General features: G+C 39.4%; 1 protein-coding gene across 3 annotated transcripts in view; it reads left to right on the forward strand.

The window, feature by feature from the left end:
* Positions 1-1360: 1360 nt before the first annotated feature.
* kdm4aa (lysine (K)-specific demethylase 4A, genome duplicate a) overlaps positions 1361-24331 on the forward strand; it is a 33088-nt gene continuing 10117 nt past the window's right edge. The window contains exons 1-20 of one of the 3 annotated variants that reach the window (XM_070961031.1): positions 1361-1484; positions 2878-3042; positions 4080-4255; positions 4446-4560; positions 4774-4967; positions 5642-5691; positions 9120-9223; positions 9437-9574; positions 10046-10275; positions 10977-11137; positions 11803-12206; positions 13417-13516; positions 13704-13888; positions 16311-16515; positions 16808-16884; positions 17040-17095; positions 17563-17671; positions 20371-20559; positions 20807-20977; positions 22798-22917. In XM_070961031.1, the coding sequence (XP_070817132.1) occupies positions 2905-3042; positions 4080-4255; positions 4446-4560; positions 4774-4967; positions 5642-5691; positions 9120-9223; positions 9437-9574; positions 10046-10275; positions 10977-11137; positions 11803-12206; positions 13417-13516; positions 13704-13888; positions 16311-16515; positions 16808-16884; positions 17040-17095; positions 17563-17671; positions 20371-20559; positions 20807-20977; positions 22798-22917 (2922 nt within the window). In that variant the 5' untranslated portion in view covers positions 1361-1484; positions 2878-2904. The remainder of the gene's footprint in view (positions 1485-2877; positions 3043-4079; positions 4256-4445; positions 4561-4773; positions 4968-5641; positions 5692-9119; positions 9224-9436; positions 9575-10045; positions 10276-10976; positions 11138-11802; positions 12207-13416; positions 13517-13703; positions 13889-16310; positions 16516-16807; positions 16885-17039; positions 17096-17562; positions 17672-20370; positions 20560-20806; positions 20978-22797; positions 22918-24331) is intronic. The other 2 variants (XM_070961033.1, XM_070961032.1) reach the window with 2 other exon arrangements.

Genomic DNA, 24331 nt, shown 5'->3' on the forward strand with positions numbered 1-24331 from the left:
AATTGGCGCCGTTAAAATTGATTTGTGTGGTTTAAATTTGACTATTTTTGAGGCAAAATATAAAGAAAACAATAGATAATGCATAATAATAATAATAATTATTATTATTATTATTATTATAGTAAAAGCAATTTAAGGTTTCTCCATTAAAATATTCCTGACAGTGCGGTGACAACAATGAAAGCATTATGAGATTATATACATTTTTAGAAGAAGAAGAAGAAGAAGAAGAAGAAGAAACATACTTTATTAATCACAACACGCACATGTCATGCTTCAGTGAAATTATTCCTCCGCATTTGACCCACCCTGGTCAGTCCTTCCTCCGCAGCAGACCCGGAGCGGTGGGCTGCCAGCCGACAGCGGTGCCCGGGGACCTAGTTCCTATTTGTCACCATTGGTCAGGTGGTGATCTTCTTGCATGTTTTTAAGTAGGGGTTTTTGTGGAGGATACCCCAGGTGAACACAGGGAGAACATGCAAACTCCACACAGAAAGGCCTCAGGCACCGAAGGCATGGTGGAGGTGACAGACCACTGTGCCACTGTTCCACCATAATGATGGTGGTAGAGCTCTGGCTAACATGCCACTAAACATTCTCCCTTAAGTGGGTTGAGATCTGGTGCCGATGACCTGTCTGGAGATATATTCAGGTTTTGCCATTAATCCATCACCTACATGTGTGCATACCATCCCAGAATCTGTGAACTGAGGTAGCAATTTTCATTACAAACTAAGACGTGAGGTGTGGCTGGGAATGCAGACCTATAGGGAATACATTGTTTTACATTTCTTACAGCAGACTTACAAGAGACCTGGGTGGCTGTCTCCATTCTCTGTGTTTAACACAGGGATGATTATCACAGTGGATTTTTCCTACAGTCCATTCTTGGACAACAGTTTGATAGTTAAAATTTAATCAAATTTAATAATTGGAGGTCTGAATGCTGATTTCAATTACTGTGTATACTGGTATTGATATTGTATGGCTTTCTATGTACATATACTATATGAATTTAGAAACAGTAAAATAACAAGTTTGTATTTCTTTCAAAGTGTGTTTTTAAATCTCTGATAGGTTAGGAATCCCTGGTGCAGCATTATTTATCAGCCGAGGTCTCTTCAATGCCCTGCAATCGACTGGCGAGCGGTTCAGGGTGTACCCCGTTGACAGCTGGGATAGGCTCTAGCCCCCCCATCCCCCACCCCCCGCAACCCCGAAAGGGATAATCGGTATAGAAAATGGATGGATGGATGGTCTCTACAATTGAAACAGAAGAGGCACGTTCTGGAAAAAGGGCGTTGTGATTGGTTGGGGAAGTACGGAAGCCCCTCCTGCTGAGCTCCATGTAAACAAACGCACACTGGGCATGCGTCACTGGAATAATGGAGGACTGTCTTTTCTACCCGGACTGATGATGTCTGTATTTCTACTATACTACCCGTGATCTCAGAAAATAACAACTCGTCAACAATTCAGTGTGTGTAAGTTAATGTGTGCCACTTCAAAATTAGTTTGTTTGTCGGAAAGTAGTAGTAATTCTAAGTTTGTGCACAAGAAACTGAGGGTCAGCAACAAGCCATGTTTGCTAACGATAGTTGATGAACGTTAGCTGAGAGCGGAGGCAGCTGTCAGATATCTTGAGTCCGCTAACGCTACTATGCTTTCAATAAATTATTATCCGTAGTTACAGGGCGACTTGCATTATCTGTAAATGTCGGTTACTTGCCGTTTACTCCTGAATATGTCAGTGGTTTGCTTTTTGTTGACTACACTTTTAATCCCCGAGGCGCAGAGTAAGCTATCTTGCAGTTAGCATGTTAGCTAGCGAACTAGCTAAATATATAATTTTTTTTTCGAGAAGCAGCCCTGTCAGTGGGCCACTGTGTGTAACAGGCGCCGTATTCACCCAACCACAGACTGACCATCAGAATGAAGGAGGATCGTTTCCAATCCCGATTACAAGGCGGACCCCCAGGTCTTCAGGGGTTTCATAGTGATGTCCGTAATGCTGGAGTTAAGGGCATGTTTTCTGTTAGCTTGAAGTAAAGCATTGTCACGGTTGGTCGACTGGACTCGAAAAGTTTCTTGTAATGCACATCGCATAATTTCTGTGGTCAAACTGGACCCTTTTGGGATTTTGAGCTCTTTCAAGTCTTAAATATCATAGCTAACTTGAGCGAATGCATAAAAGTAGTGACTATTTTTCTAATACAATATCAGTATTATCTTTGGATACAGTTTTGGACCTTTTTTTTTTTTTAAATTTATGTATGTATTTTATTTGTATTATTGTATTTTTTTCACAACTGTCTTTGGTTTTGAGTACAGTAGTTTTTGATCAACTCTAATGTTCTGTAATTTTGCCCTTTTTGTAGTTCCAACAAAGCGAATAGTTTCCACACACCTGAAATAGGGTTTTAACTGTTAACAGTCTCTGTATTTGACTTGTTAACTGAGTCCATGTTTGATATGTCTAACTATAGTGGTTTTTGACTTGTGGTCTGGATGTAGAAAAAGAAGTGAAATCACTCCTTTTTGTGTTCTCACAAATCAAATTACAGTTTAACAAAGCTGTCGTGGAGTCTAAGAGCATCAGGACTGTTACTAGGATTTACTAGTACTCTTTTATTAACCTTAAGTGGTGTAACAACAGAGAACTGGCCAAGTAATACTCTCCTTAACTTTTCCTTTAATTGGAGAACAACTCAAGATGCTCTGTTACTGTCAAGTGATGACACAGAACTGATGCACATTTGGTCACAAGCTGAAAAGAGTTGAAGAAAGTGCTTTAAAGTGAGCCACACTGTCAAACATAACTGTCAGACATGTAACCTACATGTTTCCATGATCATGTCCATGTTCTCCACTTATCAGAAAGGAGGTCAAAGTAACAATCCCAAGATGACCACAGACATGCCAGCCCAGAGTGTGGGCTCCAGGATAATGACGTTCACCCCCTCCAAAGAGGAGTTCAAGGACTTCAGCCGGTACATTGCCTATATGGAGTCACAAGGAGCACATAAAGCTGGAATGGCAAAAGTAAGTCGAGTCTATACTGATGTGTAGTTTGTAGGGCTTATCTGTTGTTTTATAAAATAATAGGACTTCATTATTAACCATGCTACTTGCCTCAGTAGTTAGTAATTAGTAGTTCGCAGTGAACAGGACTAGAGCTGCAGCGATTAGTCGAGTAATCGATCAGTTACTCTAAAGAAAATAAATTGGCAACAATTTTAATAATCAGTTCAGTAATTTTTCTAGAAAAAACATCAAATGTCATCGTGTGTTGGTTCCAGCTTCTTACATGTAAAGATTTGCTGCTTTCCTTTGTCATTTCTGATGAACAGTTTTTAGGTTTTGGACTGTTCTTTGGATTAAAGAGACAATCTGAAGACATTGTTTTGGGCTCAGGGAAATTGTGATGAGCATTTCTCACAATTTTTTAGACATTTTATAGGCTGAACAAGAATTGATTGGTAACATAATTGGCAGATTAATCGATAATGGAAAGAAGAGTTACAACTATTAACAGGACAAGCAATGCAGAAATGGATTCAAGCTGAAAATACATTTAACCCAGCACCAAAGCCCTACCAGAGAAGGAGAGAAGCAGACATTTGTTTGGAATCTTAGTACAGTGTTGATGTACATTCAACAGTCCTTGCAGCTGCTTCACAATAGAGGAAGAGTTTTTGTTATATCTTTTAGCAGCAAAGTATTTAAGTACAGTCACTGGGGGAAGTTTTGCTCAGGTTTTAACTGAATCAATCCACATTCCCATGTTGTATCAGTGCAATTACGTGTACTCTAACTCATAATTTAAATTTTTGCAGCACCAAGTCATTATTACAGTAATTAACTCCAGTCATATCTACTTTGCCATTTGTTTGATCACTGTTAAACTACCATTAGTGACACTGAGCTTCAGTGACGATAGCAAAGTTGACACAAGTAGAAACAATCAGTGAATGATACTTGTTGTCTTGATATATTTAGGATAATGTTTCCACACCAATCTGCCGCTCTGAGTTTCTCTTCTCTTTTCATTCTCTTTCTGTTCTCTTATTCTCTTGTAGATTATTCCACCTAAAGGCTGGAAACCTAGAAGGACCTATGATGATATTGATGACCTGGTGATTCCTGCGCCCATTCAGCAGGTGGTGACTGGACAGTCAGGACTGTTTACACAGTACAACATCCAGAAGAAGCCAATGACCGTCTATGAGTTCCGCAAGACCTCCAACATGGACAAGTCAGTTAACATAGTAAATTGTGAACCCGAGTTGATCAATAAATGTTTTTCACACACTTACTCTAAGATTGTATTGCAGACAACCTGATACAGTGGCTGACTTCCATAAAACTATCACTTTGATTACCAAAGTTTATTCCCTGGACATCAAATAGTTTCACTGAATATCTCAAAACATTTCTCATTGCAGGTTCTGCAATCCCCGATACGGGGATTTTGATGAGCTGGAGAGGAAGTTTTGGAAGAACCTGACCTTCAATCCACCCCTTTATGGGGCTGATGTCAGTGGAACACTGTATGATCCAGTGAGTGGTCATGGGTTGGGTACTGCCACCAAATGGAACTTACATCACTTCATCATGTTAAATCAGACCATTCAATTTCATGTTCACACACTCAGCCATTGTTAGTAATTTCTTATTTTCCTGATCAGGTACAGCGTAAAGGTGGCACATGTTGCACTTTTACACATCAGTGTCATTGTGATTTGCAGCCTCTGCTGAATCCCTCCTTTGTAGGATGTGACTGAATGGAACATTGGCCGTCTCAACACCATTCTGGACACTGTGGAGAATGACAGTGGTATCAAGATAAAAGGAGTCAACACACCTTATCTCTATTTCGGCATGTGGAAGAGTGCCTTTGCTTGGCACACAGAGGACATGGATCTGTACAGCATCAACTACCTGCACTTTGGAGAACCAAAATCCTGGTACAGCACAGTCAGTGACACACCCTCACACTGCTGGACATAGACATGTTACACATTGTTTCTGCTTCTCAGCTTGTTTTTATCAACAGAATTGCTATTAGAGAGACAATAAACTGTATGTGAAAGTAGCACTGGGAGGGTGACAACAGTCAGCTAATCAGTGTATACATATCTATGAATTACTGATAAATAGGTATATTTTTATTCTTATTTTAAATTAACACAGTATATGTGTTCAAAAAATGTATATACGCATACATCTGCAGCTCTTATATTTACCAGAAGAGAAAATTAGGCACGGGAACTAGAAATAATTCAAAAGAAAAAGCTTCTTTAACAGTAAACCATATTCTTGGGGAGGAGGTGCAGAAACAAAAAGTGGTTTCAGTGCAGTAACTGATGTATTCAGGGTCAACCTGCTCTGATACAGTAAACGTTTAAACGTTTAAAGATTAACATATTTTCTTTATCTGTTTCTTTGTACAATTGTAAGGATGGGAATCTTCAGGTGTTGTTGAGGAGTTATCCTTCTCCATGGTTATTACTTAGTCTTTGATCTCCAAATCAACAAACGACCTTAAATAAGCAGATCATTCAAAGTAAAACAAGCTTTACTTTGCTGATATCACAGGAATCATTGTATTTAATATATTTGTATTTTTGTTGCTCTTCAGGTATGTTGTTCCACCAGAGCATGGGAAAAGACTGGAACGACTTGCCAAAGGTATGTGATTGGTTCTTGCAGAGCTCCAAAGATGGATTTTAATATGTTCCAACAGACACTCATCACATTTTTCTCTAATCCCCCTTGAAAATGGATCATTCACACAATTGATGCTCAAATCTTGACCACTGGGTGCTACAAGTCACTACAGCTTGTCATGCTCAGGTTGTTTTAATGAGAAAGTCAGAATTGCTTTCAGTGAACCTCTTCACTGTATGGACTACGGCTATACGTTTCAGCATCGACGGCACAATGTGTACATGTGTAGTAGTCCCACAAAGGCAGGTTAGCTCAAACGTGTCATGCCACAACTTTTTTGCTGCTAGATACAAGAGGAAATGAAAGAAAGGAAAATCTGTCTGATATTACATTATTTAATCCGATTTAAGGGTTCTTGCATACACAGAGTTTGTGTACCACACTTCCTGATATGCTCTAGTGAAGGGGTGAACTTCATCAATTTATCAATTAAATCAAAGCAGACCCCACTCGTCACCTATCATGACATGAAAATGAGCACTACTACACCTATTTTGGTCTAGTCAATTGCACCCCATGACCAGAGCACATAGTGAACTGATAGGTGAATGCTAGAGGCAGGTGTTCAGTTACACGCTTTTCATAATAATAATAATAATAATAATAATAATAATAATAATAATAATAAAAACAAACTGTTGCAAAGCTTAACGGAGATGGAGAAAGACAAAAGTTCAGGTCCATTGTGATACCTAAAAATTTGAAGCATGCTTTATTTGTTTAATGTTTTACGTATTTATTGTCTTTATTATTTATTTTATGTGTGCTTATGAAGTGTACAGTATTGTTGTCCTTGTTTTAATGTATTCTTAAGTCCTGTAGTTGCCATCACACCTGCCCAGGGACTGCAGTTGAAAATTAGCCAGGATGGCTAAACTGGCACATTTACAGAAATGTTTATTAATGTGCATTGTCCCTGTAATTTTAAACCGAATAAATAAAATAAATAAAATAAAAGAACTTGTGGCAGAATATAACAGCAGTTGAAATGCTAGAAGATCCTATTTCTCTGAATTTAGAAATAAAAATTGTAACAATCAAACAAACAAGATTTTTTTCTCAGCTGTTGATAGTCTCATGAATCCTGCCCGTAAGTACTACTCAGATCACCAGAGTATGACAAAATGCAGTGAATTCTCTGCCTATTTTAAAGATGAGATTGCAGCCATCAGAGCGAACATTACTCAGAAAAGGATCGACAATGAACCTCACAGTATTACTCCAAGATCCAAAGACAACATGCACTGCTTTGCAGCAGTAGACTTGGAAATGATCAAGACAGTTGTCTGTGAGTTAAAGTCCTCTACCTGTGCTCTTGATTCAATTGCTACTACTTTTTTAAAATTGGTTTTTAGCTGTCTTGCACAGGAGGTTTTAACAATAATTAATCACTCATTGTTCATGGGCACCTTTCCTACAGCTTTTAAAACGCTCTAATTAAACCACTGCTCAAGACAATTTAGATTGGTCTGTTGTGTAACCACAGAAAAATCTCCAACCTGCCTTTCTAAGTAAAATTTTAGAAAACAATTGTTTTTAAACTGCTGAATGATTTGCTCTGAGAAAACAGTGTGTTTGAAAAAATGCAGTCTGGTTTTAGAGCTCAGCACAGCGCAGAAACAGCTCTAGTCAAAGCTGTGAATGACCTCAGAATGAACAGTGATACTGTAGATCATAATATTCTGCTGGACAGACTTGAGCACTAGGTTGGTCTCTCCAACACATTTCCTAAATGGTTTAGATCTTTTCTAGTGAGTCACCAGTTCTATTTGGCAATGGCTGGTTACTCCCCCAGTGAAATAGACCTGACATGGTATTCCGCAGGGCTCTGTCTTAGGTCCAGCTCTTATGTCCTACCACTTGGCTATATTATTGATGTTGTAAATCAATTTTCATAATTATGCAGACGGTACCCAGCTTTATATGTCTGTAAGCTCAAATGACTACAGTTCTATTCACAGCTTAATTGCGCGTATCTGAGACATCAGTTTGTGGGTGACTCAGAACTTCCTGCCGCTAAATCAGGACAAAACTGAGATCTTTGTTATGGGTTTTTGAATCACTGAATGGCTTTGCCCCACCTTATCTGTCTGACATTAGGTCACTTAGATCGTCTGAGTCAAACCTCTTGATTGTTCCTTTAGCCAGAACTAAAAGGCACAGAGAACAGCCTTTGTTAATTATGCCACAAAACTCTGGAGCAGCCTCCCTGAAGGTCTTTGGGGTTCAAAATCTATTGACACCTTTAAATGAGATCTTAAAACACATCTTTCTAACGTCGCTTTCTCCTGAAGTGTTGGCTGTTTTATGTTATGTTATTCTATTTATTGATTTTTCTCTAGTTTTCAGTGTTTTATCACACGTTATTATTATTTGCTTTTATTTTAAGCACTTTGTGTTGCATTTTATGCATGAATTGTGCTATATAGTTAAAATGTATTAAAATTATTAAAACTCAAATAAAATCAGGAAAGGCTCTGATAAAAGTATGTTTTAAGAAGGGACTTACAGTAGATCACTCAGCACTCAGCTGCGTCAGCTGACCTGAGTTCCTCCGGCATTTTAGGGCTTAACTTTGGTTGTGTGTATTCTCTTTATCGGTGGCATCTCGTCCCGATGCTGGTTAAAAGTGAAAAAGGTCCTGTCATGGGGCTGGTCTGTGTCCTATTGTAAGAAACACTTAACACACAAGACTTGCACTGTCCATATCTATCTGTATTTTCATCTTGCCGGCTTATAGATATTAATCTGTATGTTGCTTGAGTTTTCAAGTCCAGAGTGTAGGATTTAGGTAGAATCTATCACAAGGAACGGAATATAATATTCATAGTTGTGTTTTCATTTGTGTAGTGTTTTTATTTACCTTAGAATAAAGCAGATAGAATAAAGGGTAGCCCAGATCAGACAAACCAAACACTGGCTCTAGAGAGGACCTTCTGTGTTTTTTGTGTTTTTAGTAGGAGGGTATGCCAAGGGGTATTCAGTTGGTTGTAATATGCAACCTCACAACTAGATGCCACAACATCCCACACACCTTTATGGACCGTTAAGCATAAATTAAGCATACATTTGAACATTGTTAGAAAGGGTAGGTGACATGGAAATAACACAATTGGGGGTGGGAGGTGGGGGGTTGGTAATTGTGAATCTGCTCATTGATAGTACACTACATGTATCTAGTGAAATTTTCTTATTTTTTCCATATTGCAATATCTGTATCTGAAGCAAGAGATTGCAGTTTCAGTTCTGCAGCCCTATGAAGGACAGTACCTCACAGACCGTAACCACAATACATTTACATGTCCCATTTAAGAGTTTTACTTAAATTCTAAACACAACCAGAGAGGGTCACTGTCGCTGATTTTGTTGACGGCTTCCTGTATTTCCAGGGTTCTTTCCAGGGAATGCTCAGAGCTGTGAAGCCTTCCTGCGCCACAAGATGACTTTAATTTCACCCTCAATCCTGAAGAAATATGGCATACCATTTGAGAAGGTGACCTTATATTGTGCTGCTGACCTTATGACATTGTAGAGAAAAAGTAACATGTCTGTGCTGTAGGTTAGTAGCTGTAGCTGTGGAACAGCAAATTACTGAATGAACAGACCCTTTATGATTAAATAATTCTGTGATGAAAATATAGTGGAAAGCTGATAAAAGTAAAAGCATTTATCAGCTCTTGTCCTTCTCTGTTGTTCTGATATTCAGGTTACCCAAGAGGCTGGGCAGTTCATCGTGACATTCCCATTTGGTTATCATGCTGGTTTCAACCATGGATTCAACTGTGCTGAGTCGACCAACTTTGCCACCCAGCGATGGATTGATTATGGCAAACAGGCAACACTGGTACACAAAAGCATATTTTAAACAGCTGTGAATCTTAATCTAATGATTAATCCAGCTACATCTGTGTAGCAGTGTTCTGCTTTGGTGATCATGATGTGTTTTCTTAACACACCTAGCTTATGTTTGGATGTGGTAGGAGCAGATTTGGTTATTCGCAGATATGAAGGATCGTTATTGATACCAATAGCAGAATTAATAGCAATAAATTATTCATGTGAATTATTAATAACAGGGCAGTGCTGTCACTGAGTTTCCATGGCAGGTTTTTCTTCATCTCTATGAATTATTCCAGACAAACTGACATTTTGGAACAACTTTACTTTGCCTGGTGCTAGCAGCTCCACGGGAGCAACAAAGCACTTTCCACAATCATTGTTTTTGAACAGAGCTCATTTGCAAAAAAAATGCATTCTTTTTTTCCTTTTTAGAATCAGGGTGGTAGATTGAAATGCTGATCTGTGTTCCTTCCAGTGTTCATGCCGTCAGGACATGGTGAAGATCTCCATGGATGTATTTGTACGCAAGTTTCAACCTGATCGTTATAAGCTGTGGAAAGCAGGGAAAGACAACACTCCCATCAACCACTCCAAACCCACACCAGAGGCTGCTGAGTTTCTGAAAGAAGGCAAGATTGAGCCTCCAGAGAGTCCCCTAAAAGCTGAGTCTGAGGAGTCCACTGCTTCTATCCCGGATGACAAAAGGTCTTGATTTGCACTTGCAAATTAACACATCTCTTATGATATTCAGTGGTTATTTGTGAATTGTTGGCCATGCTGATTCAAATTGTTTCATTCAGGTAACTGTCAAGATTCATGGTCACTGACCATGTAGTTTTTTCACCTTTTTTTTTCTAAGCTAAGCGATCACATCTCTGTTCAAATGCACTGAAGTATGTCCAACAGTAAGCATTGCTGTTCATATCATGGAAACTTTCACTGCTAAGTCTGACACTTTTCACTAGTACAGCACATTTGAACTTTTGCCAGTTCAAGCTGTTACATTCGGTTCAGAACAAAACTAACCAGCACTGTAAAGCACTGTTTGTAAGGTTAATGGCTCAGTAGCCAACTATTTGCGACAGTTATCACATTATTATTGTTTCTGTGGCTTTTGCAGTCTTTTAAAAATCGTGTAGCGAGGAAGTCACGTACTGTGAATTATGACTGAACTGATGCTCTCCTGGTGTTTTCTGTCTCTAGTGAGGAGCTGCACTGCTAAAAGCTACTGATTCAGTCAGTGACAGTGTTGATTCAGTGTAGTCAGTTCAGGCGGTTTAAGATTTGTTAGCACCTCTACATCACACACCTGAATTTCTTTTTTTTTTTTTTTTGCTGTCACTAATCTGTGGGAAGCACTGTTTGCCCTGTTGGACATGTCTTCACTGATGTCTCCTATGCATCAGTTCAATGCCTCAGACTGGGACAAAGCGTCAGCTGGAATCTGTTGAAGCTCCTGAAGATGTCAAACCTGAGCCAACCGTGAGGGAGACTGAAGTGGAGCCAAAGAGGCCCAAGCTGTCACGCACAGAGTCTCCATCTAAAGTCCCTGTCAAGCCAGATAAAGGTACCACACAGCCTATGGGGATCTTTTTGTCAGCTTTTTGGTTTTGTAAAAGTTGACAAAGTAGTAAAACTAAATTCAGCCTATGAGAAGGAACCAGTGCATAATCATAGCTGAAGCCTTTTGACCTGATTGGTTTTTTTGGTTTTTTTTTTCCTTGAAATAAAACATTTTTGGTGTGATATCTTTTGGAGGTAGAATTGGCCCTACAGGTGTACACTGGAGAACTGACACAGGTAAATAAGGTTCAAATAATTGTACATTGAACCAAAGGACAGATTTGTTTGGAAAAGAAAAACTGTAAAAATGTAAAATGTCAAAACTCCCCCCATTTTGCTATTAAGTCACTGAACACACTCTGTTGATCTTCAATATTGGTGAGTTTAACCAGTAACAGTGCCAGCTAGAAGGCTAAGCACACATTCTAAAAGCTCGAGTTGCTCCAGGTAACTACTATTTAATGAATTTCAAAATTCAAAGCCAGATCTGTCTGGATGGAATTTTCACTTAAAAATGACTGTTTCGCATCAACATGTCAACCTAATTAGAGTGTGTCAGGCTAGTTCCACAGTTCCATAGGATGTAACAAACCTCCGGTAATGGGTCGGGTTGATCTCGAAGCATCAGTAATTGCAATAATGTATATCGGTACTGTATTGTTCTTTCAGACACAGTGAAAGTCAAGCTGGAGACTAAGGAGAAAGACACCAAGCTGCAGACTAAATCTCAGTCCAAAGGCAGTATGAAGAAAACTTCAAACAGACGAAGCCCTTCAAAAAAAGAGAAGAACGGCATGTCGGCTGCAGACATCTGTCCTCCTGAGCCAGTTGAAAGCCAGGTGCTGGCTCTGTGCTCTGAGGATGTGGGGACCAATAAGGAGCCTCAGCTAAGCAGCAGCTGCAGCCCAGCACACAAACTGTTTCAGAGGACGCTGAGCCCCGCGGATGTCCTGCATGTCCACAGCTATGCCAAAGGAGACTATGGAGAGGGAGAAGCCCTGCCCAAGGAGGAGAAGAAGAGTGAGGCCAGCGACAATGGGACGGACAAAGACAGCAGACATGTTAGCAAAGAAGTGAGTAGACACAGATGTTACAAATATTTAATACTGTTTTTACAGCCTCAGCTGTAACTTGTGTACAATTTAGACGTAGATTTTGTAAAACATCCTGAGACAGTGGTTGGGAAAAAATGTTAACAGTAGTGGAAAGACTTGAGATTTGAATCCATCACTGTAATTAGCTCAATGCCTACATGTACTTTTTGGCTTGGTATTGCTTTCAAGGATGCTCAAATTATTATTGTAAATATGAGAAAAGAAACATTTAAGCAAACACACATGAAAAGAGTGAGTGTGGATCTGTTTTTTGCAGCATGTCTCTCACCAGCCTTCTCTTCAAGATACAATGCTTTTTTTCAGGTTCATACCTTTATTTTAGGTGATAGGTTTACATGCTTTGATGTTCAAAAAACACATTATTTTTCTCATACTGTCCATTGCTGCAACACTGATATTGTCTCTGTCTGAAATGCTCAGTTTTAGCTCCATTACTCCTTGAGGACCCCATCTCAAAAAGCACAGTCTGCTCTGATCACACAGGCCTGAGCCAGCACTGCTTACCATGTATCTGGTCAGCTCTGCCAGTGTTTTTAGCCTTCAGCTAGCTGCATTTCCACTGTGAATATCACCACAATAATAGCTTCTAAAATAAAAACTTCACCACTGTACATTTGAACAGGAATCTGAGCTGTATGAACCTCAGCCTCACTGCCCAGCGCGCCTCTACCGTCGCAGTAGTGTTGCAAGGAAAATGAATTCCTGCATGCTGACCAATTCTTTTTCACATGTAGATTTATTATCTTTTAAGTATGTCTATCACGTAAATTTACATACAGCAGCAATGCATGCTCACATACATTTTAGAGCAGAACAGACTTTGTTTGACAACACACTAGCACTGTCTGCCTTGCTCATAACATCATCTTCCATATTTTCGTATAACAACAGCAGTGTCACCTAGGCGTAGGATGGTAAATGACACTAAAGAAAAGGGAGAAGCTCAAAAAGCATAATATGGCAATAATAATACAGAACATCCTTGAACACAGCAGTCCCTGCTGCATTGAAACACTACAGAAACACGGCCTATCCACAAAAAAAAGATGGTGAATATTGACTGATGGATTACATATACAGAAATGGAAAAACTACCAGGGTGGTCTTTTGAAAAACTTCCTGCCTGCTTGCCTGGATGTTGGTGCTAACAGTAGCATTGTCTCTCCAGCAGGTGGCAGAAGAGGTGGCTGGAGATGGAGAGCTGGAGAGTGATCTTGGGCAGCTGCCAGGCCACCATCCACTTATAAAGGATGGCATGAGTGACGAAGGTTTGTCACATCAACTGCAAAACTTTAACAGGGCTGTTTCACCATCACACTCCATATTGGCTAAATATAAGTGCCCAATATGTAGAAATGTGTTTAAGGTCTCTAAAAGCCTCCCTTGTTATTTGATAGTTGTTATTTGATCTGAATGTCTGTATTAACTTTGCTGTTGTGCTTGCATTTGCCTCAGAGGCTCCACAGGAGCCCCCCCCTGTAGAGGAGGGTGGTCTGGAAGGGGAGAGCTGGGCTAAACCTCTGGCTCACCTGTGGCAAAGCAGACCTCCCAACCTGAAGAAAGAGAGGGAGTACAACCAGCGCATGTGCTCCAAACCTCCATACTGCTCCATCTGTATGCTGTTCCACACATACCAACAGGTAATCTGCACCAGAGCAGACTCCAATCACCAGTCATATATTGAACTATACAGACATCCAGTATAGATCCTGTACTACGGAGACCAGCAGATGTCATGGACAAAATAAGTTCTTTGTTACTTAACTCAGTTTGTGACTATACATATACAAAGCCTTATGTTACAAAAGGTCTGTAAGAAAAAACACTTTAAAAAGTGACCATTGGAGAGACAGTCTGAAGAATGAAACGATCCAATTGCATTATTGGAAATATACGAATCAGTGTTTTTGGAGCCTGACCCTCACAAGAGGCCAAGCATTACATATACATACAGTATATGTTAAGACTGCACAGTACATGTGTTGTTTCAGCTATGTGTGCATGTGCAATAGTCATATTGCAGTATGCGCATTGTCAAGTGAGGAAAATTAACTCAGACACGTCATGCTACAACTTTTTTGCTGTGTGATACAACAGGAAAACTTCTCAAGGTTCTCTGGTCTGTGTCCTAATGTAAGAAATGCGTCACGTGCGGGGTGTCTGAATCTGTCTGTGCTCTGTACTCCTGTAAAAATAGCCTCTAAGTGAAGACATCGCAGTGGGCAGCCAGCTGCACCGCTCTCACTCAATACTGAAAAAACTTCAAGAGTTTTGAATGAGCTAAAGTTTTTTGGGGTTTTTTTTTTCATTTCGGGGGGGCGACCAGTAAATAGTGCATCACATTAATCTAGTTAGTTTGAAATAAAGGCACGAATCGGTTTTCCAGCATATTTTTTAAATGGTCATACTTTAGCTATGTTTCTAAGGTGGAAAAATGATGTTTTCGTCACCTTGTTGATGTGGAACTTGAATCTAACACCAATACTTGTAACCTCAGATTTAACCCAAGATGTTAATTTCCCCAGATTATTAAACAGCAATTCTCTTTTTGTTTTAGGACAGAGTATTAGGATTTCAGTTTTGTTGTCATTTAACTTGCCAGTTAGTAATGGCGTCTCTAGCTGCAGCATCATGTGGTTCAGCCAAGATGTGAAGTTAGATAACTATGGAATCATACTTATTACATAGGTCTTATCTTATCTTATCTTATCTTATCTTATCTTATCTTATCTTATCTTATCTTATCTTATACACTGTGCTGTCTAGTGATGCCACCAAGTGGCAGAATATATAGTGAAAATCAATACATGACAGGTGAATTTTCCCAGGTTACATCTGTTTGACAGGGTTTGTTGACTAGACTAGACTTTATTTTATTGTCATTCAGTAGCCAGCAAGTGTACACCGATTGAAATTTCGATTGCAACAGGCTCAGCACAGGGTTGAAATATTTAAAAAGTATACATATATATATTTACCACGAGGTCGTCTGTCATCTGTACTTACACCAGCAGCAATGCTGGCTGTCATTGAAGTTATGTTGTTATTGAAGAACAATGTAAGCTCGTCACAGTTTGACGTATTGAACTGTGGACAGGTGGGGGCGGTGCTGAGTAGCTGGTCAATAGTGGAGAATAATATTCTAGATCTTCCAGCATTTTCCAATATAGTCTTGGAAAAGTAATCATTTCTTGCCAGGCAGCCATGGCTTCTTTCTTTGTATTACAGTGGACTGTGTGCCCAGTTTTCCCCCAATTTCCCTCAGCTGCTGAACAGATTCTCTTAATCTTATTAACACTACTATGTGACCTGACTTTATGTCTAGTAATACCAGTTGTGATCAGTGCTTGGTATCAGCTCTCATATATCATAAAAAATATCATTTTACTTTATATTCTTTTGATTGTTGCACACAAATGATTATTTCAAAAGCATTATTCACTAAATTGTGCATATGAATTAGGTGCATTTTTTTACCCATGACACTTGCTGGTCTCCTGAATTACATTTTGGTTGTTTAAAAACTTGATGTTTTCATTACTGTGGCTGACAATACTGTAACATTTTTTTTAATCATGTTGTGTGTATGTATTAAGGTTGATGCATTACATTACAGCACTGTACGTCTTGGAGTTGTAAACAGATTTCCAGTCTGCTGATAAGTATACAAATAAGATAAGATAAGATGTACCTTTATTAGTCCCACAGTGGGGAAATTTCAGGTATTACAGCAGCAAAAGTGGATAGCAAACATAGAGGGCATCAGTAAAAGGACATTAAATATCAACCAAACAATATAAACAAGGAGTAATGAAATAATGCATCAGATTTTGCCTCTTGCTTTATGTCCAGAGGTACCAACTGATATTATGGAGAATAATAGGTGGATTGCAAGAAAGTAAGCTCTATAATTCAGTCAACATGACAGATATGACTGTCTGAACCAGTAATTGTTGAAGGAGAAAAGTTGGAGTTTGCAGAAAATTCCATTTTTAGAATAGAATATTGCTTGTGGCATAGAGTTGTAGGTGCCATGCTTATGTGTGCTGTGCTTGCTGTCAGACTGAATGTGCAAACAGTGTCGACGGTGCTGTCATCCTGGCTGGTGGGCGGATGCGGACAAAACCTCTGATCCCAGAGATGTGTTTCACCACCACGACTGAGGAGGACTCTGAGTGTGAGGAGCAGCCTGTCACACCTCATCTCGAGGAAGATGGAACCAGCCTTCTTATTAGCTGCTCTCAGTGCAGCGTGCGAGTTCACACCAGTCAGTACACACACTCTTGAATATTGGTTGCAAATATGTAGCACAGCTCATGTGTACATGAATCTTACACGTCATGTTTTCTCAATCTTCACACCCCAAATTTTGTCATAGCACAGAAATATGTTACTATAGAATTGAGACAGCAACATTTGATGACAGATATTTGACTCAATGCAACCACACTGCACTGATTGAACACGTCTATGGGTGGCAGCACATGCTAACAGATTTTCCTAAAAAACACATTCCATCAGTATGTGTCAGACTGTGTCTTTGTGTTTGTATATTCCAGGCTGTTATGGTGTGGATCCAACCAGTGTGAGCAAGGAGTGGAAATGTGCGCGCTGCAAGGCCAATGCAATGACTGAGGTCAGTGAGCTCTCCAGGGCAGATTTAACTCTGGATTTACTCAACTTTGATCGTCAGAGAGGGCACATGAATACATTTAGTTGACTAGCTACAGAAAAAGAAGATTTTGCTCCTCCTTGTTGGTCTGGACGGTTGATCACATGTTGTTTTTACAGAATTGCTGTTTGTGTTCACTGAGAGGCGGAGCCTTGCAGAAAGCCAACAACAACAAGTAAGTTCTTCGACTTGAAACTACATCTGGCTATTTTAGAACATCTGCGCTTTGATAATGGTACTTTATCATTGTATTTGATAACTTTTAGTAATTCAAATGAAATTGGTTTAAAGTGCTAAACACCTCCTCAACTGTCAACAACATGAGAGTTTCTGAGTGAAAAAACTGCGATAGTCAACTACTACAACTAATACTAAAACATGTCAGAGGCTCATTTATTATTGACTATAGATAGTTTAAGGAAGTCTATACAGGCTCTCTGTATCTAGGTATTGGCCACAAAATAGACATATTTATTGGATATCTTTATCTGCCCTTTATCTGCTGTAATGCATATGAGTGGTATAGTATTTGTCATACCCATTTGTGTGTGTGTGTGTGTGTGTGTGTGTGTGTGTGTGTGTGTGTGTGTGTGTGTGTGTGTGTGTGTGTGTGTGTGTGTGTGTGTGTGTGTGTGTTTGCAGGTGGGTGCATGTCCTCTGTGCAGTGGCTGTGCTGGAGGCACGCTTTGTCAACATCACTGAAAGAAGTCCTGTGGATTTAAGTGGAATCCCTTTGCAGAGATTTAAGCTGGTGAGTTTAAATAGCAGTCACACTTATGTGGATGACCCACTGTTCTATTCTCAACTGTAAGAAAATGTCTCCTCAACATGAACAAGTAGAGGCAGATTGTTAAAAAAGGCAAGGGGAAGTGAAATCACCTGACTGTAGATTTAAGATAACGTACATTTCCACAGTCTCGTCTCTCTCTTTAACAGAAATATCATTTCACTTCAGTAATTACCTAAATGTTGCTTAAATATTTACTGTATGTTACACACTGAAATAGAAGGTGTAGCCTGCTAGATATGGCATATGTTCTTTTTCACTAGCTTGTTGAGCCAAATACTCAAGGTCCTGGGTAAAAATGGCTATTACAACCCTGATTCCAAAAAAGACTGGGAAGGTTGTGTAATGCTCCAAAAACACCTGTTTAGAACGTTCCACACAGGTTAACAGGTTAGTTTGTAACAGGTTGTAGTTACATGGAATTAATCTTGGAGGTTAATTTCTCAGTTTCTATCTTAAGTTACAGATATGATATGAATGAAATTTCTACTGGAGAATGACTCCTGACATTGATGTAACACAATCAGCTGTTTATTTTGTTAGAGAAGACATGTCGTTTTGTTTTTCGAACGACAGAAACAGTGCAACTGCTTGGAACTCAGTGTACTTGGAATTGTACTGTGGTCTTATTGGAAAACTTGAACTTGAATTTGTTTGGCCATCAAGTTACTCATGAAATTGACAGTAATTAGCAGCAGCTCTTGTGATGTGCCACATTGACATTTGTCATTTTAACTGGAGAAAATGACGGTCACCACTAGCTAAAAATGAGAAGCTGCTACCTGAATGTTTTTTAGACATTTGCCAATAAGAATAAGAGAGTAGAAAAAAGAGATTCACCCGTGTCAGACTTTTGTATGGATTATGGAATCCGTGCATTTTACCGGTTCAGGTGTCAGAAGTCAGGATCAGTTGAAGTGGTGAGCCAAGCATGTTTTGGTGGACAAAACACAGATAAGTATGGTACTGACACATTATCAACATATCAAAATATGTCAGGATTGTCCCCTATACTAGTCCTTAAAATTGGCTTGGGACATCTCTAGTTTTCAGCAGAGTACCGATCAGTAGGTCTAAACTTGATTGTATCTGTTTGTGAGGTAAATAAAGGCTGCTATTTGAGGATTTACAGAATGTCTAAACCCCAAACTTTGGTCCTCTAAGTTATGCAGCAGCCCACAGAATTAAAATGAGGACACACTGAAAACTGACAGAATATCTAGCTCTCTGTACAGTAAAATCTAACAGGAACTTAACAACTTCAGTTAAGTATAAAGGCTTCAGCTGCACTCAAACTAATACTGCTCCTTGTGTATTAGGTTCACCTTCACTGAGTCCAAATTAGGGCTGGGCGATTAAACGATAACGATATGTCTTGTGATAGACACGTAATCAAGGTCAGTAAAAAATGTTTTCGATAAAATATTTGATCTTTTTTTTTCTTCGTCGGAAGAAACAGTTGCGAAGCAAGGTTGGTTGCATGAACAAATGCACTCGCTCTCAGGTAACCGAGCAATGTAGAGAGTAATCGCTAATCAGTGAGAGAGACACGCTAACACGCCAATCACATAACAGTATCAAGTTCGGTTGCGCCATCTCGTTGTCTCGTGTCTGATGCTTCGCGAGGAGTGAGATGAGAAATAGAAAGTGAGTCCTGCAGCGAGCGAAGAAATTGTCGATAAAACAGAGAAAGTCATCTCGCCAGTATGGAGCTTTTTGGATTTTATATGTCGGACCGTAGTCAGACCAATGTGGTCTGTAACTTATGCAAGACTGTCGTCCCCACCAAGACCGGTGACACCACAAACTTATTTAACCACCTTAGCTGCGCTCACGCTTTGGAGCGCAGCTGTATTCGCCAACGTCTGCCAACCACAGCACCACCGCACAAGCAGCAGACCACCATGCAGAGGTATCTGCTTCAGTGCCTCATGACAAATCATCTAAAAGAGACAAAGACGTAACGGAGGCAGCGGCATATCATATAGCTAAAGACATGCTTCACTGAGCACTGAGGAGAAGTCAGGTTATAAACATCTCTTACACATCCTTTTTTTTTTTTAACACACTTGCAATAAAAATATAATAGAATAGTTCATGTATGTTTAGAGTAATACGAGTGACTAAAGTTGTTCATGTGTCTAGGCTGGTTTTATAGTTCAGTCAGTGTTACTGTGCTGTCTATCATGTTTGTTTGTTTGTTTGTTTGTTACAGATGTCAAGTCTACCTCAGTTTCTGCTATGTTTCCAAAACACTGCACATATCTGAAAACATTTTATTCAGCAGAAGGTGAATCAGCTTGTGAACTTTCTGCACAAAACCTGCAGAAAAAAGTTCTCAGGTTTCTCTCTGTTTACATTTTTACACTTTTTTTTACATTTATTATTTGAGTGTTTTCCAAGGTTGTGTTGACATTTACTTTCCTTTCTGCCTTGATAGCTGAGGAGATTATAATCAGAGGAAGGTTCAATTTAAAATAAAAATGTTTAAATTGAATGTATTTTTCTCCTGGTCCTTATTTTAAATAGGTCATAAAAAATATCAATAATTATCAATATCGACCGATATAAAACTGACATAATTTTCAGCCATATCGCCCAGCCCTAGTCCAAATCCACTGCACTTTCCTGAGCCCTGGCTCCTATGTTTTTATCTCTGACAGAAATGTTACTACTGCAAGAAGCGGATGAAGAAGGCGTCTGGCTGCTGCGTGCAGTGCTCTCATGGACGTTGTCCCACTGCCTACCACCCAACATGTGCCCAGGCTGCTGGAGTACTCATGCAGCCAGATGAATGGCCATTTGTGGTCCATGTTACCTGCTGTCGACACAAAGGCCCCACTCAGATTGAGGTAAGGAGTTGCTGAGGATCTGGTAACCTCTTTTTTTTAAGTCTTATCTGGGAGATACACTTTTTCTTGTTTCTGCTTTTTTTTTTTTTGTACTTTTAACATTTTACCTTTACAATTTTACTTTTTTGCTGTACAGTAGTGAAAGCAGTGTCCAGTACTGTCATGTTTAAATGTCAGAATACTGAAGGAGTTTTCAGTCAACATTAGTATGTCATAAAAATGTCATGTCCTGTATCTCCTCTGACAGCGCAATAAAGCAGCCATGCATGAGCTGACTGTGGGACAGAAGGTGATATGCAAGCACAAGAATGGCCGCTACTACCAGTGTGATGTGGTGCAGCTTTCAAAAGAGACATTCTATGAAGTCAACTTTGATGACGGCTCCTTCAGTGACAATCTCTTCCCTGAAGACATTGTGGTAGGACTTACTAGTTTTTTTCAATCTTGTTATTTAAAAAAAACTTAGAAACAAGAAAAGAAAAAAATGGCACACAGGTAGCAAAAATCTTATCCCTCATATTACAGTTTGTAGTTCGGCCAATTTTGACTGATAATGACAGATCGTCTATGCGATCGTTTGCAAATGAACTGTGTTTACCAACAACAGTTTTACTAACTGTTCCTGGGCCCTTATCATAATATTCTTTCTACAATCATGTGTTCACAAAGTGGTGAATGTCACTCCATCCTCGCTTGGGAATTACTGAGCCTTTCTAGGACGCACCTTTTATACCCGATCAAAGGCAAAGTTTAGGTGCTCACCAAGCAGCTGTTACAGGACTGCATTCTGACAGAGACAGTTTTGTCTTGGCAAGCTTTATGGTGAGTGAGCTAAATTCAGAAGGAGACTTTGTGTTGGACTGCCTTGTTGCCGCTGCAGAGCTGCTAGCATCAGACGAAATAAAACTGTTCCAGAGTGCCGATTTGTCTAAATGAATTCATGGAGATGAAGGGGAAACCTGTCACGGAACTCGGTGGCTGACTCGGTGAACTCAGTGTCTGTATGATTTGGTCTTAATGGTGGACATTACCAAGAACATCTCAGAGCTGAACCTCAAGCTTCAGCCAGCTTCTAAGCACTCTGCTTTCAAATGTGAAATCATCTGAAGTGAAATTATACTCTGAAAAAACCAAAGTAAAAACTCCTTCAAGCATTTGGTGACAGATTTCAGAACATGAAAAGTAAACAAGTGGCACTGAACACATTTGCTATGCTGTGAAACCAGCTGATGTGCCTGGCAACCAACAAGTCATTCAGCATGAAAGCAACAACGAGCTCAAAGCTGGGTACAACAACCTCCCTCTGCTGGAGTTCTAGAAACTGTAGGTTTCCTGAGCAGCATCATCATCACTACCACCTGACTTCAAATGCCTCTCCAAAGAGAGGCGGTTCAAGCCCCATTGCATTAGAGGTTAGTGTGATATGTCTGTTCAATAATTTAGAATGACTCTTGAAGGATGTGATTAAAAAAAATTGAAAATATCCCTTGAAAGGAAAAAGGTTCCTCCCCACTGCTCTTGTTGATGTTGTCAACAACAACATCTTAGCTCACATCACAAGAACAATTTCACAAAATTGAGTAGATTAAACTTGACCTTTGTGCTTAATCGTTCTCTCTCTCTCTCTCTCTCTCTCTCTGTTTTCCAACAAGTAGCCACAGCTTAGATTATATTGTAGGAAATCTCTAGCCTTTGCAGCTCATTTAAAAAAACCATCAGCTTCACTGGGGCATCCTCGAAAGGCTCAGTCATTCACAAGCAAGAATGGAAAGAGTTTCACCACTTTATCAACACATGACTGTATAAGGGATATGATTACCTGAGCTCAGGAACACTTCGTAAATCTGTTGGTGGTAAACACAGTTCATTTGCAAATAATTGCATTCTGTTGTTATTTCCGTTTTACACGGTGTCTTATTATTTTTGGGATTGGGGTTGTGTTTCACTTTTGTACCACAACCATAAATTAGTTCAGATTTTAATTTGGCACGTGCAGTCTCCATAAACACCAATGAATAGTTTCAAGTTAGAAATAACACTAGGCGTTTCATATTTGCCTCAGGCATGAGAAGTGTTACATTTATATTTCCGTTTGACTTTTGCAAGCACAGGAGGACACAAAGTTTTGTGTCCTTGGGAATGTTTCAAACATTGTCACACTATACACATGTAATAATGCACATAACCTATGCTTTTGTTCAGTTTGTTCAGAATACTGCAATGTGTTTTGTCTGTTAGAATCGAGACTGTGCTCAGCTTGGACCCCCGCCTCAGGGTGAAGTGGTTCAGGTGCGATGGACTGACGGCCTGGTGTATGGGGCCAAATTTGTGGCAGCGCATGCCATCCACATGTACCTGGTAAGATTTTTTTCTTTGTTTTGTGTCACATGACAAAGTTTGACTTGCTTTATCACAATAGGCTAACAGTATTCTTAAGAATACATTTTTCAGCATAATAAATTTGATCAAAACTCTGAGCAAAATGTAGGTGGTATTCTCATGGCTGCTTTTGACCATGGAATGTGTGTGTTTTTACATAATGCAGCCTATATTTTGTGTCAGATTTTGAGTTGGAAGTGGAAATTGAAGTAATTGAAAAAACTGAAAAAGAACAACTGAAAAGGTGTTGACACTTAGTACTTCTAGGCCATTCCCCAAAGCATTCTTTCTTTCTGTTTTTGAAGAGCTGGCCCCCTTTAAGGGACCAGTTTGTGTGGATGTCAAGTGTGAAACGCCGAATTGGATATGAATAAGATTCTGAATGGAAAGTTTAGTTTCAAAAAGTTGCCAGATGGGTCGACTGACAAGACCAAATATCTGTGTGTATTGTTGGTGTGAACTAAGTTATCACTATAGCACATACAGTCTGAAATACCACTTGATGACCAAACACACAGCGAATGCGAATTCTCTGCCGCCTCCTTGTCAAAACCAGGCGACAATGGATGGCTTTGGACAGAGGCATATGGATGCTTGTATGTTCAAAGGAAACTTAAGAAAGGAAAGTTTAAGCCATGGTTTAACTGCACTATAACTTGAGTCCTAGTTTACAATGATGTGCACTTTGTAACTTTATTTTGGATCACCCTGTTTTGATCCCTTTGAAAGGGTTGTTGAAGGGGCTTTTTGTCATCTGTTTATTGACAGTGTTAAATTGTGAGATTTGATTCATTCAAATGTGAATGACTGCTCAAAGTGAGAATGTTAGTCAGAAATATAACACTACATGCTGTTGTTTTCAATTAAAAAACATTTGCACAAAGCAAGCCTATCCACTTTTCCATGTTGATAACATTTTTAAAATGATAATTCAAGGGACATTTAGAATAGATAAAAATGTGCGATTGATTTGCGATTAATCGCAAGTTAACTATGACATTCATGACACACACACACACACACACACACACACACACACACACACACACATACATACACATACATCTACATTTTCACTTTTCATACAGGAATTGCAGCTCAAAGTGTATGGAATCAGATTTGTGTTAAAATAATCAAACAAAACTTCTTCAGTATCAAAAAAAAAAAATTAAGAGAGAATAAAACTCACTGAAGCAAAAAACATGTCATCTCAAAAGTAAAACTTGCGAACAAATTATTTGTGCAATTGAGTAAACTATTGGTCTTTTATCATATCATTTGTTTCTTTCTCACTGCTCAGACTTTTGCTCTCACCGTCCGCTTTGCAGTCTTGTTGCCAGCTCTCTCGTTTGCGCTCCCTGAGTTTTTGTTTGCGATTCTGACACAAACCTCT

Source organism: Chaetodon trifascialis, chromosome 4 (genome assembly GCF_039877785.1).
Source record: "Chaetodon trifascialis isolate fChaTrf1 chromosome 4, fChaTrf1.hap1, whole genome shotgun sequence".
Lineage (NCBI taxonomy): Eukaryota > Metazoa > Chordata > Actinopteri > Chaetodontiformes > Chaetodontidae > Chaetodon > Chaetodon trifascialis.